Source organism: Chelonus insularis, unplaced genomic scaffold, assembly GCF_013357705.1.
Source record: "Chelonus insularis isolate UGA/USDA-ARS -01 unplaced genomic scaffold, ASM1335770v1 contig_399_pilon, whole genome shotgun sequence".
In the NCBI taxonomy this organism is placed as follows: Eukaryota; Metazoa; Arthropoda; class Insecta; order Hymenoptera; family Braconidae; genus Chelonus; species Chelonus insularis.
The window spans coordinates 714,914-732,466 of NW_023276554.1; the positions used below are offsets into that span (position 1 = coordinate 714,914).

A 17,553-nucleotide genomic window follows, 5' to 3' on the forward strand; every position below is an offset into this window, starting at 1 on the left:
AACGTCAGTGGTTTACTACGAAGTCGATCGACTATCGAGTGTTGGATAATCGATTTACATATGAGAAATGCGTTGTAAATTACGTTAAATTTAAAATGAGCGCGAAAATAACTTAATATCATTTAATGTTTCCATAGTTGAGTAGAAGAAGGTATGAATAAATTTTAATAACAAATTTACGGTATAATATTTTTTAATTGACATAAATCAAACATAAAATATCTAGTACATCGTTTATTTATATACAAAATTAACAAAACAAAAATGAAGTTTATTGTTCTTGTTGTTCTTTCATTTTATCGTATCTTCTTTTGATAATTTCTCCCATTCTAGGATTAGCTTCTTTAAATTCATCGGAATAAAAACTTTTCAAATCACCTTCTTCAGCCATGATTTTAACTCTGACGTCTTCTTTATTTCTAGTAACTGCTATTTTTCGTTGTCTGATAGTCCAAGAAGGTAAACGTTCGTAGAAAGGTCGTGGCGGTGGATTGTCTAAAGGAACTTTACCTTCTTCATATGCGTACCGTTTAAAATCTAATAGTTCTCCGAATTTTATTTCTTCAGATGTTCTGGCTTTAGCTGGTGATGCTACAACAACTGGAAAGTTGTCTCTTTCTCTTCTAAATTCTACCAAATGTAATTTCTTTTCTTCAGCTATCTCTTGATGAGTTTTCTATAGAAAATTAATCATTTAAAAATCACTCAATATCAAAATGAATATATGATAATAAAAATAATTTACCTGTCGCAATAAACCAATGAAAAAGGCTTTCATAACATTTCTGGTATTTGTGGATCCTTCAATTTTACAGCGTAAATCTTTTATTCCTAATACCTCACAGCAAGCTTTCAGAACTCTTTGACAACGTAACCCAAATCCTTCACCTTTTTTATAAACAAATATTTTACTGCCTCCGAATTGGCAGAAAAAATCATGAAAAACTGTACGTTCATTGTATCTCTTAATAAATATAAGTCTTTGTGCAGCACGATTTTTAGCTTTTCTCAATGCTGCTTTTCCTTCAGACCCTCTACCCTCTCCAAATCCAGCCAACCCTTGCCCATTACCAGTTATCACTAGAGCACTCCAGTTTCTTGTTCGTCCTAAATGTCCAGTCATATGAGTTACCTGCTTAAGTTGTAGAATAATTGTTTCAAATCCTTCAAATTTCTCTGTTGAGCAAAATCATAATGTTATTTTATGTTTCATAAATCAACCACTTTAATTAGATAATTTTTTGCTACTACTGCTTACCATCACCAACAGGATCTGGTGGTCCAATTTTTCTACCTCCAGGTTTTGCGCTAGTCCATCCTCTGAGTAAAGGATGAATTCTTATTCTCCTTCTTCGAGTTGATGTATCTCGTAATTTATAAATTTTCTGTATTTGTTCTGGATTGTCGGGCAATCTTTGTTGCTGAACTAATTCTCGTCCTTTGAGAACAGGAGCATTTAAACCAGGCCATACAATATTTACTCTACCAACTCCAATTACTTGGCCTCTATTTAAATTTCTTATTGGTCTTCTTGACTTTAGTCGTCCTCTCTTTTTTCCAGCATTACTAACAGCTGTTGCCCCTTTCCAGAGGTAATCAGCAGGATCTAAAAATAATATTCATTTTATTGTATTCGTTCCAATGAATACGATAAAATTTGAACTAACGTACATCGATTGAAAAAAGATGCATGTCGAACATTGTCGATCACTAACTGTTGACAGTTGGAATTGTTGACATTATTTTGTATCAATCCATTGGTGAATACTAAAAATAATAATAAATTTCATTACATATTATTTACAAAGACAAACTAATGATTTATTGATTCAAATTAACCGAAAATGAGGTTATATTACTATGAATACCATTTTGAATAAACTAAATTTAAGACATAATATATTTTCTGAACCTGTAGTTAAACGTCTTCCTGTAGGACGTTGAAGACGAGTTAAAACATTACAAGCTCTTATTAATGTATAAGCCATTATTAAGTAATTAATTACTCCACTTACTCATGCACTATTTCAATGCATGAATTCTTCCGGCCATTTGGCTGCAATCGAGGATCACTTCAGATGGTAAGAATAAGATTTTTATCCCTCTACCGACAACGGCATGTACTAAAAATACAGTTCTCAATAGAAAAGAAAATGCAAAAAGAAACGAAAAAAATGACGTACAATTATGATATAATATTTCATACAATATCGTATTCGAGATAATATAGAGGATCAACGTGAATCGTCATCATCAATCTCGTTGATTGTCTCAATTGTTTAATCTCTCAGGTCTCTAGACGTTGGGAGTTCTTATCCTCCATCACTACTGCTCATCATATGTATATGCTATTGAAAGAATGTGCTGCAAAATGCATATCAACCCACAGTGAAAATGCTCCAAGTTTTCTTATAAGCATGTTTGCATTTCACGCATGTACATACATCATTTGCTTATACACAACGATTCCCTTCAAGCAGCATTGTCTTCGTAGTAGCTCTCGGATTTGCGGTTGGAGGCGCGATATCGTGTAGAGTCAATCCATCCGTGGGAGTCGAACCGTGAGGAAAGAGTGAGAAAGAAAACAAGACAGAAAAGTGAGCAAAAGCAGGAGGGAATGAGAGAGAAAGTAAAATAAATGTAAGTGAGGAAAAGAGAAGAAGAAAGAATCAGCTACGACGGAAGGAACGCACGGAATACGAACCGCCACAGTGTTGTCGACGAGAGAGGGTACACGGAGGCGAGAATTTCTCAGGGTTCCGTTTTCGTTCTGTTTTTTTTTTTCATTTCAACGTTGGGTGGCTGGAAATTCACAGAGTTAAGAGAAATGGTGGACGTGAGTTTGGAACATTACTTAGCTAAATAGAAAAATAATATACCGGCACCGTGTGGGCTTAAATCAACGATAAATGCGAAACACAGCATGGTGTCTCCGCCGAGCCGTGCATACTCAAGATCCTGAAGAGTTCTAAGAGCTGCTGCTATTACTCGTCTTCTGGTCTCATCACCTCCAAAATAACGTCTCCTGCGGGCACGTTGATGCATCGTAAAGGTTTTCTAGTGGATCTTAAGTGGTCATACGTCGTCAACGTGTAATTCTCATCTGTGTGTGCATCGATGACGTTTTCGTCTCGCGCTGTGTAACGCATCTCGGGGTTGAAATAGAGATCGTTACGGAATGTGCCAGTGCGTAGGTGTGTGACTTTAACGAGGATAGTTATGCTTCTCCACAATAAATTTCTAGCATCAGGAATCCGATGCCAAATGAAATCAGAATCTCAGCGGTATTTATCCGCATGACCCCCATGATTTCCTCATGGGTTTTCACCCCAACTTTAAATATTTGTGAGCCTAAATTACTCAACAAATTTTTTGGTACATCCAGAGTTAGACCAGTAGAATGATAGGTTGCTGTTTATTAAAATTTTCATCTGAATTGTTAAGTAAAAATTACTCACATTTCAAGTTCGGTGTCAACTGACATCTGTAGACGGACATATCTATTGGGAACATTATATGGAGAAATGTTGCACTGGTTAATGTACCATAAAGAGAGAAAGTTTTAAATACAGTGGTACTCTTAAAGAGTATCATACATTCATACCATACTAGAACTCTGTTAAAGCAAAGTTTTATAAACTTTGATATCATTTGTCATTTGATATCTTCAACATTCTGAAGCTAAATGATGAGAGGTTAAACCCGGAGGATGGGTCCCGGTGGGGTATCAGTATGCGGGAGAAGTCATCAGAATGTCCCACTCACCTAGACTATGTGAGGGGCACAACAGAGATGTGCTCACGTGATCCTCCTGCTCTGCACCCTGCCCTTGCCAAGGCCAATGGTAAAAATTCCAGTCCCCAACCAAGTCCTCAGGGTGAATCAAGAGTTGATAGTGGAATTCTTCCAACTCCTGGAGGTCGTTTAAAGTTCTTCAAAGATGGAAAATTTATTCTCGAGCTATCCCATCGTCGTGATGGCGAGAGAACTACATGGTTTCCAGTACCTAAAAAAACATTTTGGCCTCCAGCTAGCACTACACCTAACAGGCAGGAGAGTTCGACTTCCCTCAGTGGTAAATTAATCATATACAATTGTTTAATATTTCCATTTTTTTTTTCATTTATTTATTTATCAACTTTTCATGTTTTAGTCTCAGACGATAATTCGTCGATACAGTCGAGTCCATGGCAGAGAGATCACTGTTGGAAACAAACTCGTCCTCGACGTTGTACCACAACGGAATTTAACTTTTATTACCGACGAGATCCACGCACTCACCTGTATGCTCCGTCACGTTTGCTCGTTCGCAAATGTCGACGTCCCTTGGATCCAACGCCGCTACAACTTGTCACAGAATCAGGTGCAAGTTGTCAGAAGCCATCAAATAAAACAAGCAAAAATATCGAGACTGGGAAAGCTTTGAGTTTTATTATTGATAAGCTATCGCGTTTAGATCCAAATGTTGTATCGCCACGAAAGCGAATATTACGTGAGCTCGAACGAGTTACATTAGAGGATCAAGCGTCTAAAAGACGTGCAACACCGCAGCCTATAACATTATCAACTACGATAACTACTGCGACAACTACGAGTGCATCAGTGCCCTCACCAAAGCAATTATCGTCATACAGTATAACAAGTATTCTAGGAGAAGACAAGCCAAATCCAGAACCGGGCTTCCTGCGAAATTTATTAAAACTGGATGATGGACATGCCTTCAAATACTCATCAAGTCATTCCTACCCACGAACTAGAGTCGATCCTTTCGTTGGATCGCCAAATACTTCAGTTCATCATCCACTCTATGCAGTTCCCATGCTTCCACCTAGTCCATATAGACCAGGACTTTGGATGCATTATCCACCACCTGTTCATTACCCTCCCCCAATTCATCCTATTTATCCACCACCACCACCTCATCCTTCGTCTCCTCCGGTTCATCATTATAAAGACTACAGGGAACAAACTCTCACACCTCCATCAGGTAATTTTTCTTTTTATTTTTAGATTGTTACAGTTAAAAGAATTATTTATATAATTAATTTATTCGCACTTGTTATTTCAGATATGCCGTTGAATTTGTCGAAGCATGCGGGTTGAATCTCAGGATCCTAAAAAAAAGTCGGTGCCTTAGCGAACAAATTGAATGTGTATACACTGCCTGAGCAACGACAGAACTATATATTAGTATTTTTTTATTCACGGACAAAAATATTTAGAAAAATTTTAAATAAAAGTCATGTAAAAAAAGCAGACGTTTGCGAAACAAATGCAAAATGCCTGATTGGCATACTTGTAAATATGATTGTGTGAATTATAGAAGTCGATTTTAGGCCCTTGAATTATATTATAAATAATTATAATAATTAATTAAAACAAAAATTAATTGAAAGAGAAAAATTTTTGTCCGTAGTATTAAAATTGAGATGTTGGAGGTAAAGTGCAATAAGTGATGTATCGTTGAATGTAAAACTCATAACTTTTTATATTGTTATTTATGATGAAAAAGTTTGAATGAAAATACTTTTAATAATCCTTCAATTAAGTCTCATATCAGAAGACGTCCATTAGATGTTAGGAATTCATAAATAATAAAAATATCAAAAGAAAAAAAAGAGAATAAAATATTTATAAAGATAAGAATAGACACGAGTTTTACATCATACAAGTGATCTATCACTTTGCCTGCAACTGAACATATGCAAAACTGCTAAAGTAGTTTGAAACGAAAAAAAAAAATCATATTTTTTCTCATACTCCTCCATCCCATTTAAACATAATATTGTTATTAATTCTAATTAATGTTAATGTCAATGCTGTAATGATAAAAAGAAAACACAATATGACTATCCATGATAAAAGAATAATTAAAAAAACATAGGTTTATGTACAGAACAGATAATACACAATTATACATTTTTAGAAAATGGATTTTAATATTATTGCAAACTGTAGCACATCAGTTTATTTAGATTACACATATTCGCCTGATAATATGAATATATTTATGCAATATTAATGATGATAAATGTAATTTAATTGATACAAAGAACAAGAGAGAGAGAGAAAGAGTGTATGAGAGTGAGAGTGAGAGCGTGAGGCGTGCCTTAAACTTTTAGAGCACATGTGACATAAAAAAATACTTATAAAAAGTATATAAAATCTCAGCGATGTACATTGCTACCGTGTACATACAAATGAACATTTTTTTTGTTTTTAAATGAATTTTCAATGTATTTGTATTTGTAGAAAGTATTTGTTGTAAACCAGTCGTAAATTTATTTATTTAAAAGTCATCCCATTTGGACCTTGACTGTTGATTTTTAATAGAAACATTTAGTAAGGCAAGTTTTCTCAAGCTCTACTATTAAATAATAATTTAAATTCTTTTATTATTTTATAGAAGGCGATTATTTGGAAAAATAAAAAATTGTATAAAAAAATTAATTTCATAAATATAAATAATTTACATCAAAAGAATTAAATATTTCTATCAGTTCATTGAATTATTATTTTCTCTACAAAATTTGGATATCATCTATTTTTTTATCAATTTTAAATTTCTAAAGAAATATTTTAAATTATCTATAATACTGCATAATTTTACTGGGGGATGGCTATTTTTCTCCATAATTTCATGATCCAAATGTCACCTGGAGGCTCTGGAATGCGATGTAGTCAATATAATAACGTTAATTTTTATTTAAAAAGTTGTAAATACTGTCTAAAGTATTTTATATGCATAATAAAATATGATAAAATAAATATTACAGTTTTCTAATTACACGTTCATCACCCTAAATATTTATTTATAATTATCATAAATAAATAAAATCGTGTTATTTTAATTATTATTTCAAATTTCGATATAGAATTTATTTTTTTCAGAAAATTGATTTTTTTTCACTCATTCAAATTTACATAAGTTTTAATTAGCATTATTCATTAATTAGTAGTTTTTTAATGAGAACTTTTACCATCCGCTGGCTATGTTTCTTCGTACAGCAATCCAAATGTCACCTGGAAGAGCTGAAACGTGTTACAACTAATAAACTAAAAGATTGTTTTACAAAAAAAAATATTAATAAGAGCTCAGGTAAATTAAATATACAGTAGAATACATGTTGTGTTTCAAATAAATGATAACTGAAAATAAGTAAATACATATTTAATTAATAAATTAATGAACTTTCTTTCATTCTCTTTTATGGCCTTCGCATGTGATTGAAAATCGTGGGTGAACACATAAACACACTTATAAAGGTTAAACTCACACTCTTATAACAGTAAATACACACACACACATGTCTACGTCAAGATGGCTGCTGTCACCTACATCTGATCGGAGGTGTGCGGTTCCAGCAAGTTTTCACGTTAGTTTTTAAATACAGGACGTCATCAGGTCTTATAAATTACATCAGTGGGTGTGTGAAGAAGAATTTAAACCAAAAAGGAATGTTTCGTGTGAATTCCATGAATGTATATATTGTCGCGGCCGCTGGCGGCACGCATTAGACCACTATGTTCAGTAAAAAACTTCATGTAGACGTCAAAAAATCGACGCTAAAGATACAAGATGTGAAGAAAGACAGTGCCACAAGATTCAAGCATCTCAAGATTGTTTTAGGTGAGAATAAAATCACATGTACAAACTAATTGTTTCACTTATATTATATTTGTACTCACTATGTACTATTCAGAGAAGTGTCTTATAGTCATCATCACATTTAACATTATTTTCTTATGAAAATCATTCATTTAACCTCCACAATTTGATATTTTCTTGAAGTTATATAGTAAATAATAATTATATCAATATGATGATCCAACAATTTATATACACATTATTGTATAAAATAACAAAAAAAAACAAATTGAATTTTGAGATAAACTTTGAAAAAATTAAAATTTATTTATAATAATTATTAATCTAAAGTAAGTGAAGATTAATATTAATATATTGTTATTTATTGTGAATCAACTATAAATATTCAGACAAGTACAAATACAATGATAAAAAATTACATGCAATCCTGACAAAAGTGTAGTTATCTTATCAGTAAACCACATGGCTTTACCAAACAGATCTGCAAACTCTTACCCAAAGCATTGATAAGCAAAGTTGACATATATATGATGTCAATATTTGTTCAATAATTAACTTACATTTTTACCCAATTAATATATTTTATATTTATTGTTGTAGACAATGTCGATATTGATGAAGCAAAAGGATTTTTCGAAGGAAATTTTAGTCATGTTTATTTTATCCTTTACGATTGTTTTGTCGCAGCAGAGGCAAATTTGCGACAAAGAGGTAATTTTTTATTACTTTAATATGCTTATTTCCACCACTTACTTTTATTAATCTCCTATTATTACTTCCTTTTTTGCTGCTAATCGTAGAACTCTCTTTTCATCTTGGTAAGCTGAAGAATAAAATACTTTTCACAATATTTGTACTGTAATCAAACTCATGACAGTGATAATATTTATTTATATTAATTTTTTAACAATGGTCTATTTAATATTGACAGTTCACAAAGCACATAGAGAGGAATTGGAGCAGGTTCTTCAGCTGTTGGAAAAAGTTTTAACTTTACTACCAGAACTATTAAATAAAAGATGGCAATGTCATAGTTTAGCTAGAATTTTACATAAACTTCTCCACCCCGGAAACAGTTGGAAACTTAGACGACAAGCTTTGAGGTTAAATTATATACATTGTAAACTAGAAAATTAAAAATTCGTTGAAAATTATTTTTTCATAAAATTTATTTATAAATCTAGGTATTTCATTCTGTGGTATCAAGCACTTGGAGAAAATGCACCAGAACACATTCATCAAATGTTTGCGTGCCTGGTGCCTGGCTTTCCACCTCGTCAACCTTCACCACATCGGTCAGAACGACGAAAAGATAAAACGAATTCTAATATTACGGAAGAAAAAGAAAAACGTGAATTTTTTGAAACTCAATATTCAAATGCTATTTTCCATTGTAATGCACAACAAGGGCCAGTTACTCAACCAAATGGCACACCAATTCTTCCTGTCCAAAGTGGTGAAAAACCTTTAGATAACGAGACTGTTAGATTTTTTGAAGCGTTACTTGAATTTATGGTCACTCAAGTTGTCAAAGTTGAATGGAGAGATAAACACACCCGACAACATAAATGTTTTCAATTTCTTTTGGAACGTTTTAAATCTACATACCTACGGCATATTTGTCCGGAATTTGATGATAATTTTTCTCTGTACAAACCAAATTTAGAGCTTCCAGTTATGCGACAGCCATTAAATAATAGTCAGAGTAATTACGCTTTATGCAAAGTTGCTTTAATAAAATGGTTAGCAAGTTTTACTCACATTACGAAGAAAGATGGGCTTTTTATAAGTCCTACTCAAAATATGAGTCCAAATGAAGAAAATAATGATGGTGGAACCGAAGGAAAACGAATTTCTATTGGTCAAAATGCTGATTCTAATTCTTTATCACCTGAAATTTCTACTAATCATCAAGAAAATCAAACCCAAGATGATGGGCAAATGGCTGTTATGTTAGTTCGTGAAGTTTTATACGGTAGCCGTGATAACGTTAATTTTGTACATGAAATTTATAGACAAGCTTTTTTGTTAGATTTTACACATGCTGGTGCAATAAGAAAAGCTATTGCTGTATATAAAGATTGGATTCAAATGAATGTAATGATTATTTTTATTTTTTAAACTCAATTTAATAGAGTTAGTTGAAATTAATTTTTTCTTATATAATTTCAGGAAATTCCACCTTTTATGCTAGAACCATTAGATAGTCATAAAGACCGGGATAATGAAAATGCAAAAGATACTAGTGATACTGACAAAAGCCCATCAGATAGTTATCGTCAAATAAGATTACGAAACGATTCATATTTAGGAGCTATTCATCGTGAAAATTTATTTGTGAGAGCTGGCTTACAAAATGTCTTACAGGTGTTCATAACTCAAGCATCAAACGTATTTTTCTTAGAGAATATCGGCGGTAATGCTTCAGCAGCACTTCTTGAAGAACAGATTGATAGCTGTAAAAGAGTATTGAATGTTTATCGGTATGTCGTAATGCATGCAAGATTAGAACCTCCAACTTGGGACCAATTACTTCGGTGAGTTTAAATATATTTCTTATTGAAAAATATTTCTCATAAAATTAAACAATTAATTAATAATTTTTCAGGGTATTATTACAAATAACATCACTGGTGCTTGGAGGTAAATCATCACGACGCAAAAATAGTGACAGTATTGGTGGAAAACTTGCTCCTGCTATTTTTCAAACCCTCATTGTCACGTGGATTAAAGCTAACCTGAATGTTGTTATAGTAACTCAACTTTGGGATCAATTTCTTGAAGTTCTAACATCTTTAACTCAATGGGAAGAGTTAATACGTGAATGGGCTGTAAGTATTCGCAGAACTAAAGGTCTGCATAGCAATGCTCTAACTTTGTTACAGAAAATTAATTTAAACCATTTTTTTAATCTAGAAAACATTAGATACATTAACGAGGGTACTGGCGCGACACGTTTATAATTTAGATCTTAATGACTTACCTCTTGATAGATTGAGTGAACAAAAATCAAAAAAACGTCGTGGCGTAGGATGTCGTGCTGCATCAGCAAGCAGTGTTCAATCTCCCCGTAGAGGAAGCATAGACCGTGAAACTAATAACACTTGCAAAGAAAGTGTTCCTGGTATCTATTTATTCTCCATAATGAAATTCTATGTAATAAATATTTCCTGAGAATTCATAAATAATTTATTGGACAGATAATGTATCCAGAGAATTTCGAAAACATCGACCACTTCCACGGAGTTCAAGTGATAATAGTTTATACAATGCAAAACATCGTGCAAAATTACAACGAAATCGAGCTCAAGTAGCTCATTTCGAAATACCTGGTAAGTTTAGTCACAAACTATCACACTACCGATTAATGATATTAATAATAATCTATACAATCTCTTCGAAAAGTCGTAATCTTTCTTAACGTAATTAATACTACTAACTTTTATTTTTAACAATTAGATCTTCTTATCTTTATTTTCTTACTTCAATACTTTCTGACACTGATTTATAAATAACCAGTCGTGCTCCTGCGTTTTAAGTTGCTTCATCCACCGAGTGTTTTCGTAGTTCACTCTTTTTTCTTTTTTTACTGCGGTGACGCTTGTTCATGATAGTTTGCCATTAACAGAGACATTACTACAGTTTATGTGTCTTGAAATTTTAATTAACTTTATCAATTAAAGAAAAACATGAAACGTAAAGGACGAGTAACTGACGAACGTAACGATATTTTTGCGCGTGGTATCCGTATTTCTGTAAGATTCATTCATATGTTCATATACTCAGCACAATCCATTTCATCGCGTGCAGTACTACCGTTGTCAATAGACCGAGATATGGCCAAACTGGTATCATCTAATGGAAATAGCAACGGTGATGAGCGTGTTCGAACTACAGTTAGTGGACGAAGAAGAACTTTAGCAGGAAGACGAACTAAATCACTGGACAGCGTCGTCATAGCTGACAGCGAACCAACAACACCACGTTGTCCATCGCCAACTCCAAGTAGTGGCGTTGACAGTAATAAAGATAGTCCAATTCAAATTGAAAATATCGATGGAAGTAGTATTGGTGAGTATGATCCCATCATTAGATAATAACTAATATTTTACAAATTTTCATTTAGTGTGAAATTGCTTTCTGCTTTTCTTTCATTAAGTTTGTTCAAAGTTATGTACTAATCACAATTTTAATCATTTGTTTACGTTTAAAAATAGTTATTTTTCAACGATTTACAAAGCAAATTTCATAACTGTTTATTTCTTCAGATACAAATGATGCATCAGAAAGAAGATCAGTCATGGCTGGTGGTGGAGTACGAGGTTGGTTGCCAGACGTAGCTGTTGTTTTATGGAGACGTATGTTATCAGCTCTTGGCGATGTTAACAATATTCAAGATCCTGTGTTACACGGTCAAGTTATGGATTATCTTGTTCAGCTTACTCAAACTCTCATTAAAATACGCTTGAATCAAGGCGTTTCAGGTGATAATCAAGTTACTCCACCGGCTCCAGAACTTATTCCACCTCTGACTGTAATTGCACCTTGGTGTTTCAAGGTACTGATTAAATAAACTATTACACAAATAATTAATTATAGCCAGACTATTCACGAATTAATTGAAAATACATTCTTATAGGCTATTCAACTGCCATCCCGTTTTGAAATTGGAAAGCTTGCAGCTTATCGACTAATTTGTTTACTGACTACACAACCTCCGGACATAAATTTACCAAAAGCTCATTTAACATTATTCTATCATGCAGTTCATCATGGAATTATGAGTAATGATATCAAGGTCATGTATGCGCTAGTGAAATATACAGGACCTAGGTTATTTAGCCTCAATTTACCTGGATCAAGTCTTCTTCTCATGGACTACGTACATGCGGCGAGTTTAATTTTAGGTAGTAAAGATGTTGAAGCTCCAAGGACGGAAGCAGTTTCTATTCTTGGATCATTGCTATCTTTGCCAGTTGCACAAGGAAAATTACCAGTACTTCAACCTAATGGATCTAACATCGAAACAATAACATGTCCTGATACTAAAGAACTCATTTTGACAATTCTTCTGAGAAGTTGTCGAAGAGAACCAACGGGCATTGCACGATGTATTGCGCTTTCAAGTATTGCAATGTTTGCCTACAAAGAATTGTGTATTAAGTCACATCATCCTCGAGTTCCTGAAGCCGTAAATGTGCTCCTTCAAGCTCTCAAAGTAAGTAATTATCTATCCATAGTAATAAAAGTCATTTGAAATCATGTATTTTACACTCTCGGTGTGGTAGAATCTTTTGGTAAATTGGTGGTAGTTGTAAACTGTAGTTTTATTTGCCTGTACTTGAAAAAAAATGTAGTTTGGGTATGAAACAATCTGCTTGGCTTGACAGAGAGTCCACAGGGCTGGCAGACGCAGGGAGCAGTTTCATGCACTCTTTCCGTATCAGGTAGCCAATATAGACCCTTCATTTTATATGTTTATTTCATGTGATGTCTATCTATTAATCATCCTAATACACTGCTGCTACTACTCTGTAATTATATTTGTTCAAATCTGTGGCTACAAATTGCTTTTAAATAATAATTAGTATCGTTCTTATAACTACAATTTTTTTGTATGTATAATCTTTGATTAGTTATTATTTAAACAAATTTTTTATCTATTTTTTTAGGCAACCCATCCATCTATAGCACAAGTAGCATGTGATTCTCTTGGATTACTTTGTGATAAATCGGACGTTCTTTTGGAATTATATCCAAAAGTTCCATGCAAAATAATTCAGGTATGTCATTAATATTATTCTATTTATTTATAGATAATTTTATTGTTACATAATTGGAAAAATTTTTATAAAAATTATTTTAGGTCCTTTCAGAAACTTTAGATACGATGAGTATCAGAGAGCGGCGTAGTGCTTTAACTACGTCCATGTTATTTTGTTTAGGCGAGTGGGCCATGCATTTAGGTCCTAAGATACTATTAACTACATTCCAAGGAAAATCACTGCTATTAACACTTTTTACCGTGAGTTATTGAAATTGTTTTCAAAAAAATTATTATATAAATTATTTAATTTCCTATAATTTATTCAATTTTACTTTCAATTTGCTAACTTTTTAGGTTCTGGATAATATTATGAAAAATAAATCGGATAAAATTAATTCAGATTCAAGAAGTTTTCGTCATTCAAATGATGAAGAAGATTATTTTGATCCTGATATTACTGTCGATGATTTGGGAAAAGAGGCTAACAATAGCAAATCACCGAGAAAAGCTAATATTCAAGATATACAATTAGCTGCTAAAATGGTGATAATGCATTTAATTAATTATTTAGGACATTTCCCCATGGGAATCGGAGCAGCTAGACTATCGTCAACTGTAGTTGAGTTAGATGATGTACCTGGCATAGATGGTGATGAACTTTCATCTGCTATTTTCCATGCACCAAATATTCAACTTTTAATGCTGTCAAATTCTATTATCATGTCATTTGTGGAACTTGGAGCATTAGATCCATCAGAATTAACAACAGGCTTTGTAACAGCTCCATCAATTGTTCGAGTTTTATTGCGTGATTTAGCAGGAAAGGCATGTTGGGATAGTTCAATATTGTATAATCAGCTTTGTAATAGTAAAGAAACAGAAGTTTTAACACATAAGCATAATGATTGGATTCCCTCGTCTCATGAAGATAACAAAGACGATTCAATTAATATTTTATCCAATCAATCGTTTCCTCGTCATGTAATGAGACATCGAGAGCCAAATATTTTACCTACATTTGCAAATGCTGCAAGTGACATGGACAACCTTGACGATCTTCTGCGATATATCGGGCATACAAGTCCTGAAGTTTTAATGAATCCAGAGGTGGCATTAAATTCTCCTGCAAATCCACCACAAGTACACTGTTTTGAAAATGAAACTATTGCAGCTATTTTGAATCAACGCAATGCTGCACGTGAATACGTTCATAATTGGAATCAACATATCAGTACTTCTGGAGTCGTTGCAAATCCACCAGCATGCCACCCTCCACCAGCCCCATTTCATCACTGTCGACTTCTATTTTCCCATTTGGGCCTTTCAGGATGGGAACAGCGTCGACGACTGCACCTTTTATCGAAAAATGAAAAGCTTCTTCGAGAACTTCGTAATCTCGACAGTCAAAGATCTCGAGAAACGCATAAAATGGCAGTGATATTTGTTGGTCAAGGACAAGAAGATAAAAATTCTATTCTTGGTAACATCACGGGTAGTAAAGAATATGAAAGTTTTGTAGCAAGATTAGCATGGGAAGTAGAATTAGAAACACACACAGGATTCCTGGGAGGTCTAGTACCTGGTAAAGCGTCTGGGGTTACTGCTCCATACTTTGCGACATCATTTACAGAAATTTTGTTTCATGTTGCTACAAGAATGCCACTAGATAGTCCTGAAAGTTTATTACAAAAAACAAGACATTTAGGAAATGATGAAATCCATATAGTTTGGTCAGAACATTGGAGAGATTATCGTCGAGATATAATCCCTACAGAATTTTGTGACGTTTTAATAGTTATTTATCCTTTGCCAAATAAATTATATAGAATCCAAATATCTCGAAAGCCAGAAATACCATTTTTTGGACCTCTTTTTAATGAATGTATAGTTGAAGATAAAGCTTTGCCAGGACTCGTCAGAACTACTGCTTTGGCAGCTAGTCGGGCCAAAAGATCAACACTATCATTATATCAACACTAGTAAGTACTAAAAAATTACTATTGATAAGTTTTAACAATTAAAAGGTGATTAGAAATTAAAAGTTCAAAGTATTAAAATAAAATATTATATTTCAGTTACGAAGAGCGTGCTCGTTCAATAGATATTGTTATGAGAAACCATAAAGAATCCACAACATTTGAAGAATTTACAGCTAATGTTTATTCTCCAATACAACCAACAAGTCCTTTTAGTGGCGCATCATCAGTAACAGGTCTAGAATTAATTTAATGTGTTGTTAATTTATAGATAATTTCATAGAACAATTTATTAAATATTAACGGAATCGATTGATTAGGTTCTATAACTAGTGTTCAGTCAAATGCATCATCAAATCTCGCAGCTGCTCTTCTAGATTCCCATCAAGGTCGACCTAGCCTTCGCAGTAGTACCGGATCCAGTGGTGTAGATACCCGCACGAATAGAGGTGACTAATTCAGACCAATAACTCTCATCTACCTTGTGAAATGGTTTAAGAAGTTAGTATCACCAATTAGAATGCTTTACACCTTTGATGGCTATGGACACCTTCACAACCTTACCATTCTCATGCTTGTCAACTAATCTTAAACTTTTTTCATATGTTTCCTAGCATCGCATCAACTTTATATTATCTATTCTATCTCTAAATATCACAGTAAGTTTTTTTCTTCAACCCTTCCGTGTAACTAATTAAGAAAATTTATGTTTTAGCTTCTGATAATAGCAGAGTATGGTTCAGTGCTGATACACAAGACAGTCCAGCACTTCATGGTATATCACCAAGACCATTAAAAAAAATGTCTTTCAAATCTGGTCCGAAGCATAGAAACAGCAGTGCTCAACAGCCCACTCCACCAGACAGTCCTAGATATAAATGAAGGTTAAATTTTGCACTTGAAGCCGTTGTCCATGGTTGTTTTACTGCAACTTGATTTTGATAGATGATTAATCAACCGAGAAATAATATTGGATTAAAAAAACTGAAACAAATTTAAAACAAGAGGAATACTGCTATATTTTTGAGCAGATTTTAATGACTAATATGCAAATGATATTGACCTTGACGTTTTCTATTTTCCGTCCTTAGATTTAATTTTTGTACGATTATTTGTACAGACAGTTAGATAATTCTGCATTAGATGCACGACTTCTTTAATTTATTCATGAGAAAAAATAACTGCAGATAATATTAAGTATTTTATTAATGTCTTATTCAGTACTTGAGTATCATAATTAATGTAAATTAATTTTTTTAATACTATGACAAACTACTTATTGATATGATAATTTATAATAAATCAATTAATGAGGCTCCATGAGTCATTACCAACGAGCCGAGAATAATCAAAGTATTTGTTATACTTTTCACAGGACCTAAGTTATAACGGTTTTTGAGTATAACTCGTTAACATTCCTGCATGTCGTTGAATATTTTAAAAATCGAATGAAGAAGTTAATTACTTCCATTTTTATCATACGAACAATTCATGTTTATTATTTTCAAATATCTATTAATTAATTAGTCTGTATTTAATAACAAAAAATATTAACTACCAAAATCTTATAAATATCATGGCCAAAGCAGCATTATTTTTTCACTACTTCATAGCTAATGAATAGATGTTTAAGCAAAAATATGAGGAACAAAAGATATTTTAAAAAAATTGTATGTATTGTACATATAATAAGTCGTTGTACAATAGATTAAGAGTGACAGTGCGTTTAAAAGTTATAAAATAAATCAGTAAACAATTTTACAATTATTGCGAACAATAAATATATGATTTTTCAAAGCATAATAGAATTTCAAACGTATAATTAAGGAGATTGGAAAAGAATTGTATTTTATAAAATACTTGAGAAGAGTAAACGTTGCATGATATCACAACATGATTGTACTTACAGTATCTTGAGATATTGAAATTTAAACAAATCTTTCATGAAACTTTTAAGATTTTCGAATCTTTTTTGACTAATTATAAATATAAGCATTAATTATTTTTATTCATGAATATTATATAAAACAATCTATTGAATCATTATTATATACCTATATGAATGTACATAATATAAAAAAATTGATGAAAAGAACTAGAAATTTATTATGAGTTATGCATGACACAATAATAAATCAACACATCTACTTGTAGTTCTATCATAAGTAAATTACTTTGGCTTTATAAAAATAATAAATATA

The 17,553-nt window shown here is 32.7% G+C and overlaps 3 protein-coding genes across 11 annotated transcripts; 2 read left to right on the forward strand and 1 right to left on the reverse strand.

Moving 5' to 3' along the window:
- Positions 1-181: 181 nt before the first annotated feature.
- LOC118068048 (28S ribosomal protein S5, mitochondrial) lies at positions 182-2,084 on the reverse strand. Its single transcript, XM_035085185.1, has 5 exons — positions 1,913-2,084; positions 1,672-1,767; positions 1,259-1,606; positions 746-1,176; positions 182-676 (listed from the first exon to the last, which is right to left on the reverse strand). Exons 1-5 carry the CDS (start codon positions 1,986-1,988, stop codon positions 272-274), a joined length of 1,356 nt encoding a protein of 451 aa, XP_034941076.1. The 5' UTR covers positions 1,989-2,084; the 3' UTR covers positions 182-271.
- Positions 2,085-2,426: 342 nt separating this feature from the next.
- On the forward strand, positions 2,427-6,431 carry LOC118068049 (protein hairless). Its single transcript, XM_035085186.1, has 3 exons — positions 2,427-4,075; positions 4,154-4,987; positions 5,069-6,431. Exons 1-3 carry the CDS (start codon positions 3,733-3,735, stop codon positions 5,101-5,103), a joined length of 1,212 nt encoding a protein of 403 aa, XP_034941077.1. The 5' UTR covers positions 2,427-3,732; the 3' UTR covers positions 5,104-6,431.
- Positions 6,432-7,018: 587 nt separating this feature from the next.
- On the forward strand, positions 7,019-17,408 carry LOC118068061 (probable Rho GTPase-activating protein CG5521). Of its 9 annotated transcripts, none has more exons than XM_035085205.1 (19): positions 7,019-7,099; positions 7,267-7,630; positions 8,210-8,320; positions 8,541-8,712; positions 8,794-9,706; positions 9,782-10,146; positions 10,218-10,440; positions 10,526-10,733; positions 10,810-10,941; positions 11,396-11,680; positions 11,878-12,167; positions 12,249-12,827; positions 13,000-13,056; positions 13,282-13,392; positions 13,476-13,634; positions 13,731-15,355; positions 15,452-15,588; positions 15,673-15,801; positions 16,068-17,408. In XM_035085205.1, exons 2-19 carry the CDS (start codon positions 7,525-7,527, stop codon positions 16,232-16,234), a joined length of 5,769 nt encoding a protein of 1,922 aa, XP_034941096.1. In that variant the 5' UTR covers positions 7,019-7,099; positions 7,267-7,524; the 3' UTR covers positions 16,235-17,408. The 9 variants fall into 9 exon arrangements, with proteins under 9 accessions (XP_034941096.1, XP_034941097.1, XP_034941098.1 ...); XM_035085206.1 differs by having other exon boundaries at positions 11,420-11,680; XM_035085207.1 differs by having other exon boundaries at positions 11,438-11,680.
- The last annotated feature ends 145 nt before the right edge of the window (positions 17,409-17,553 follow it).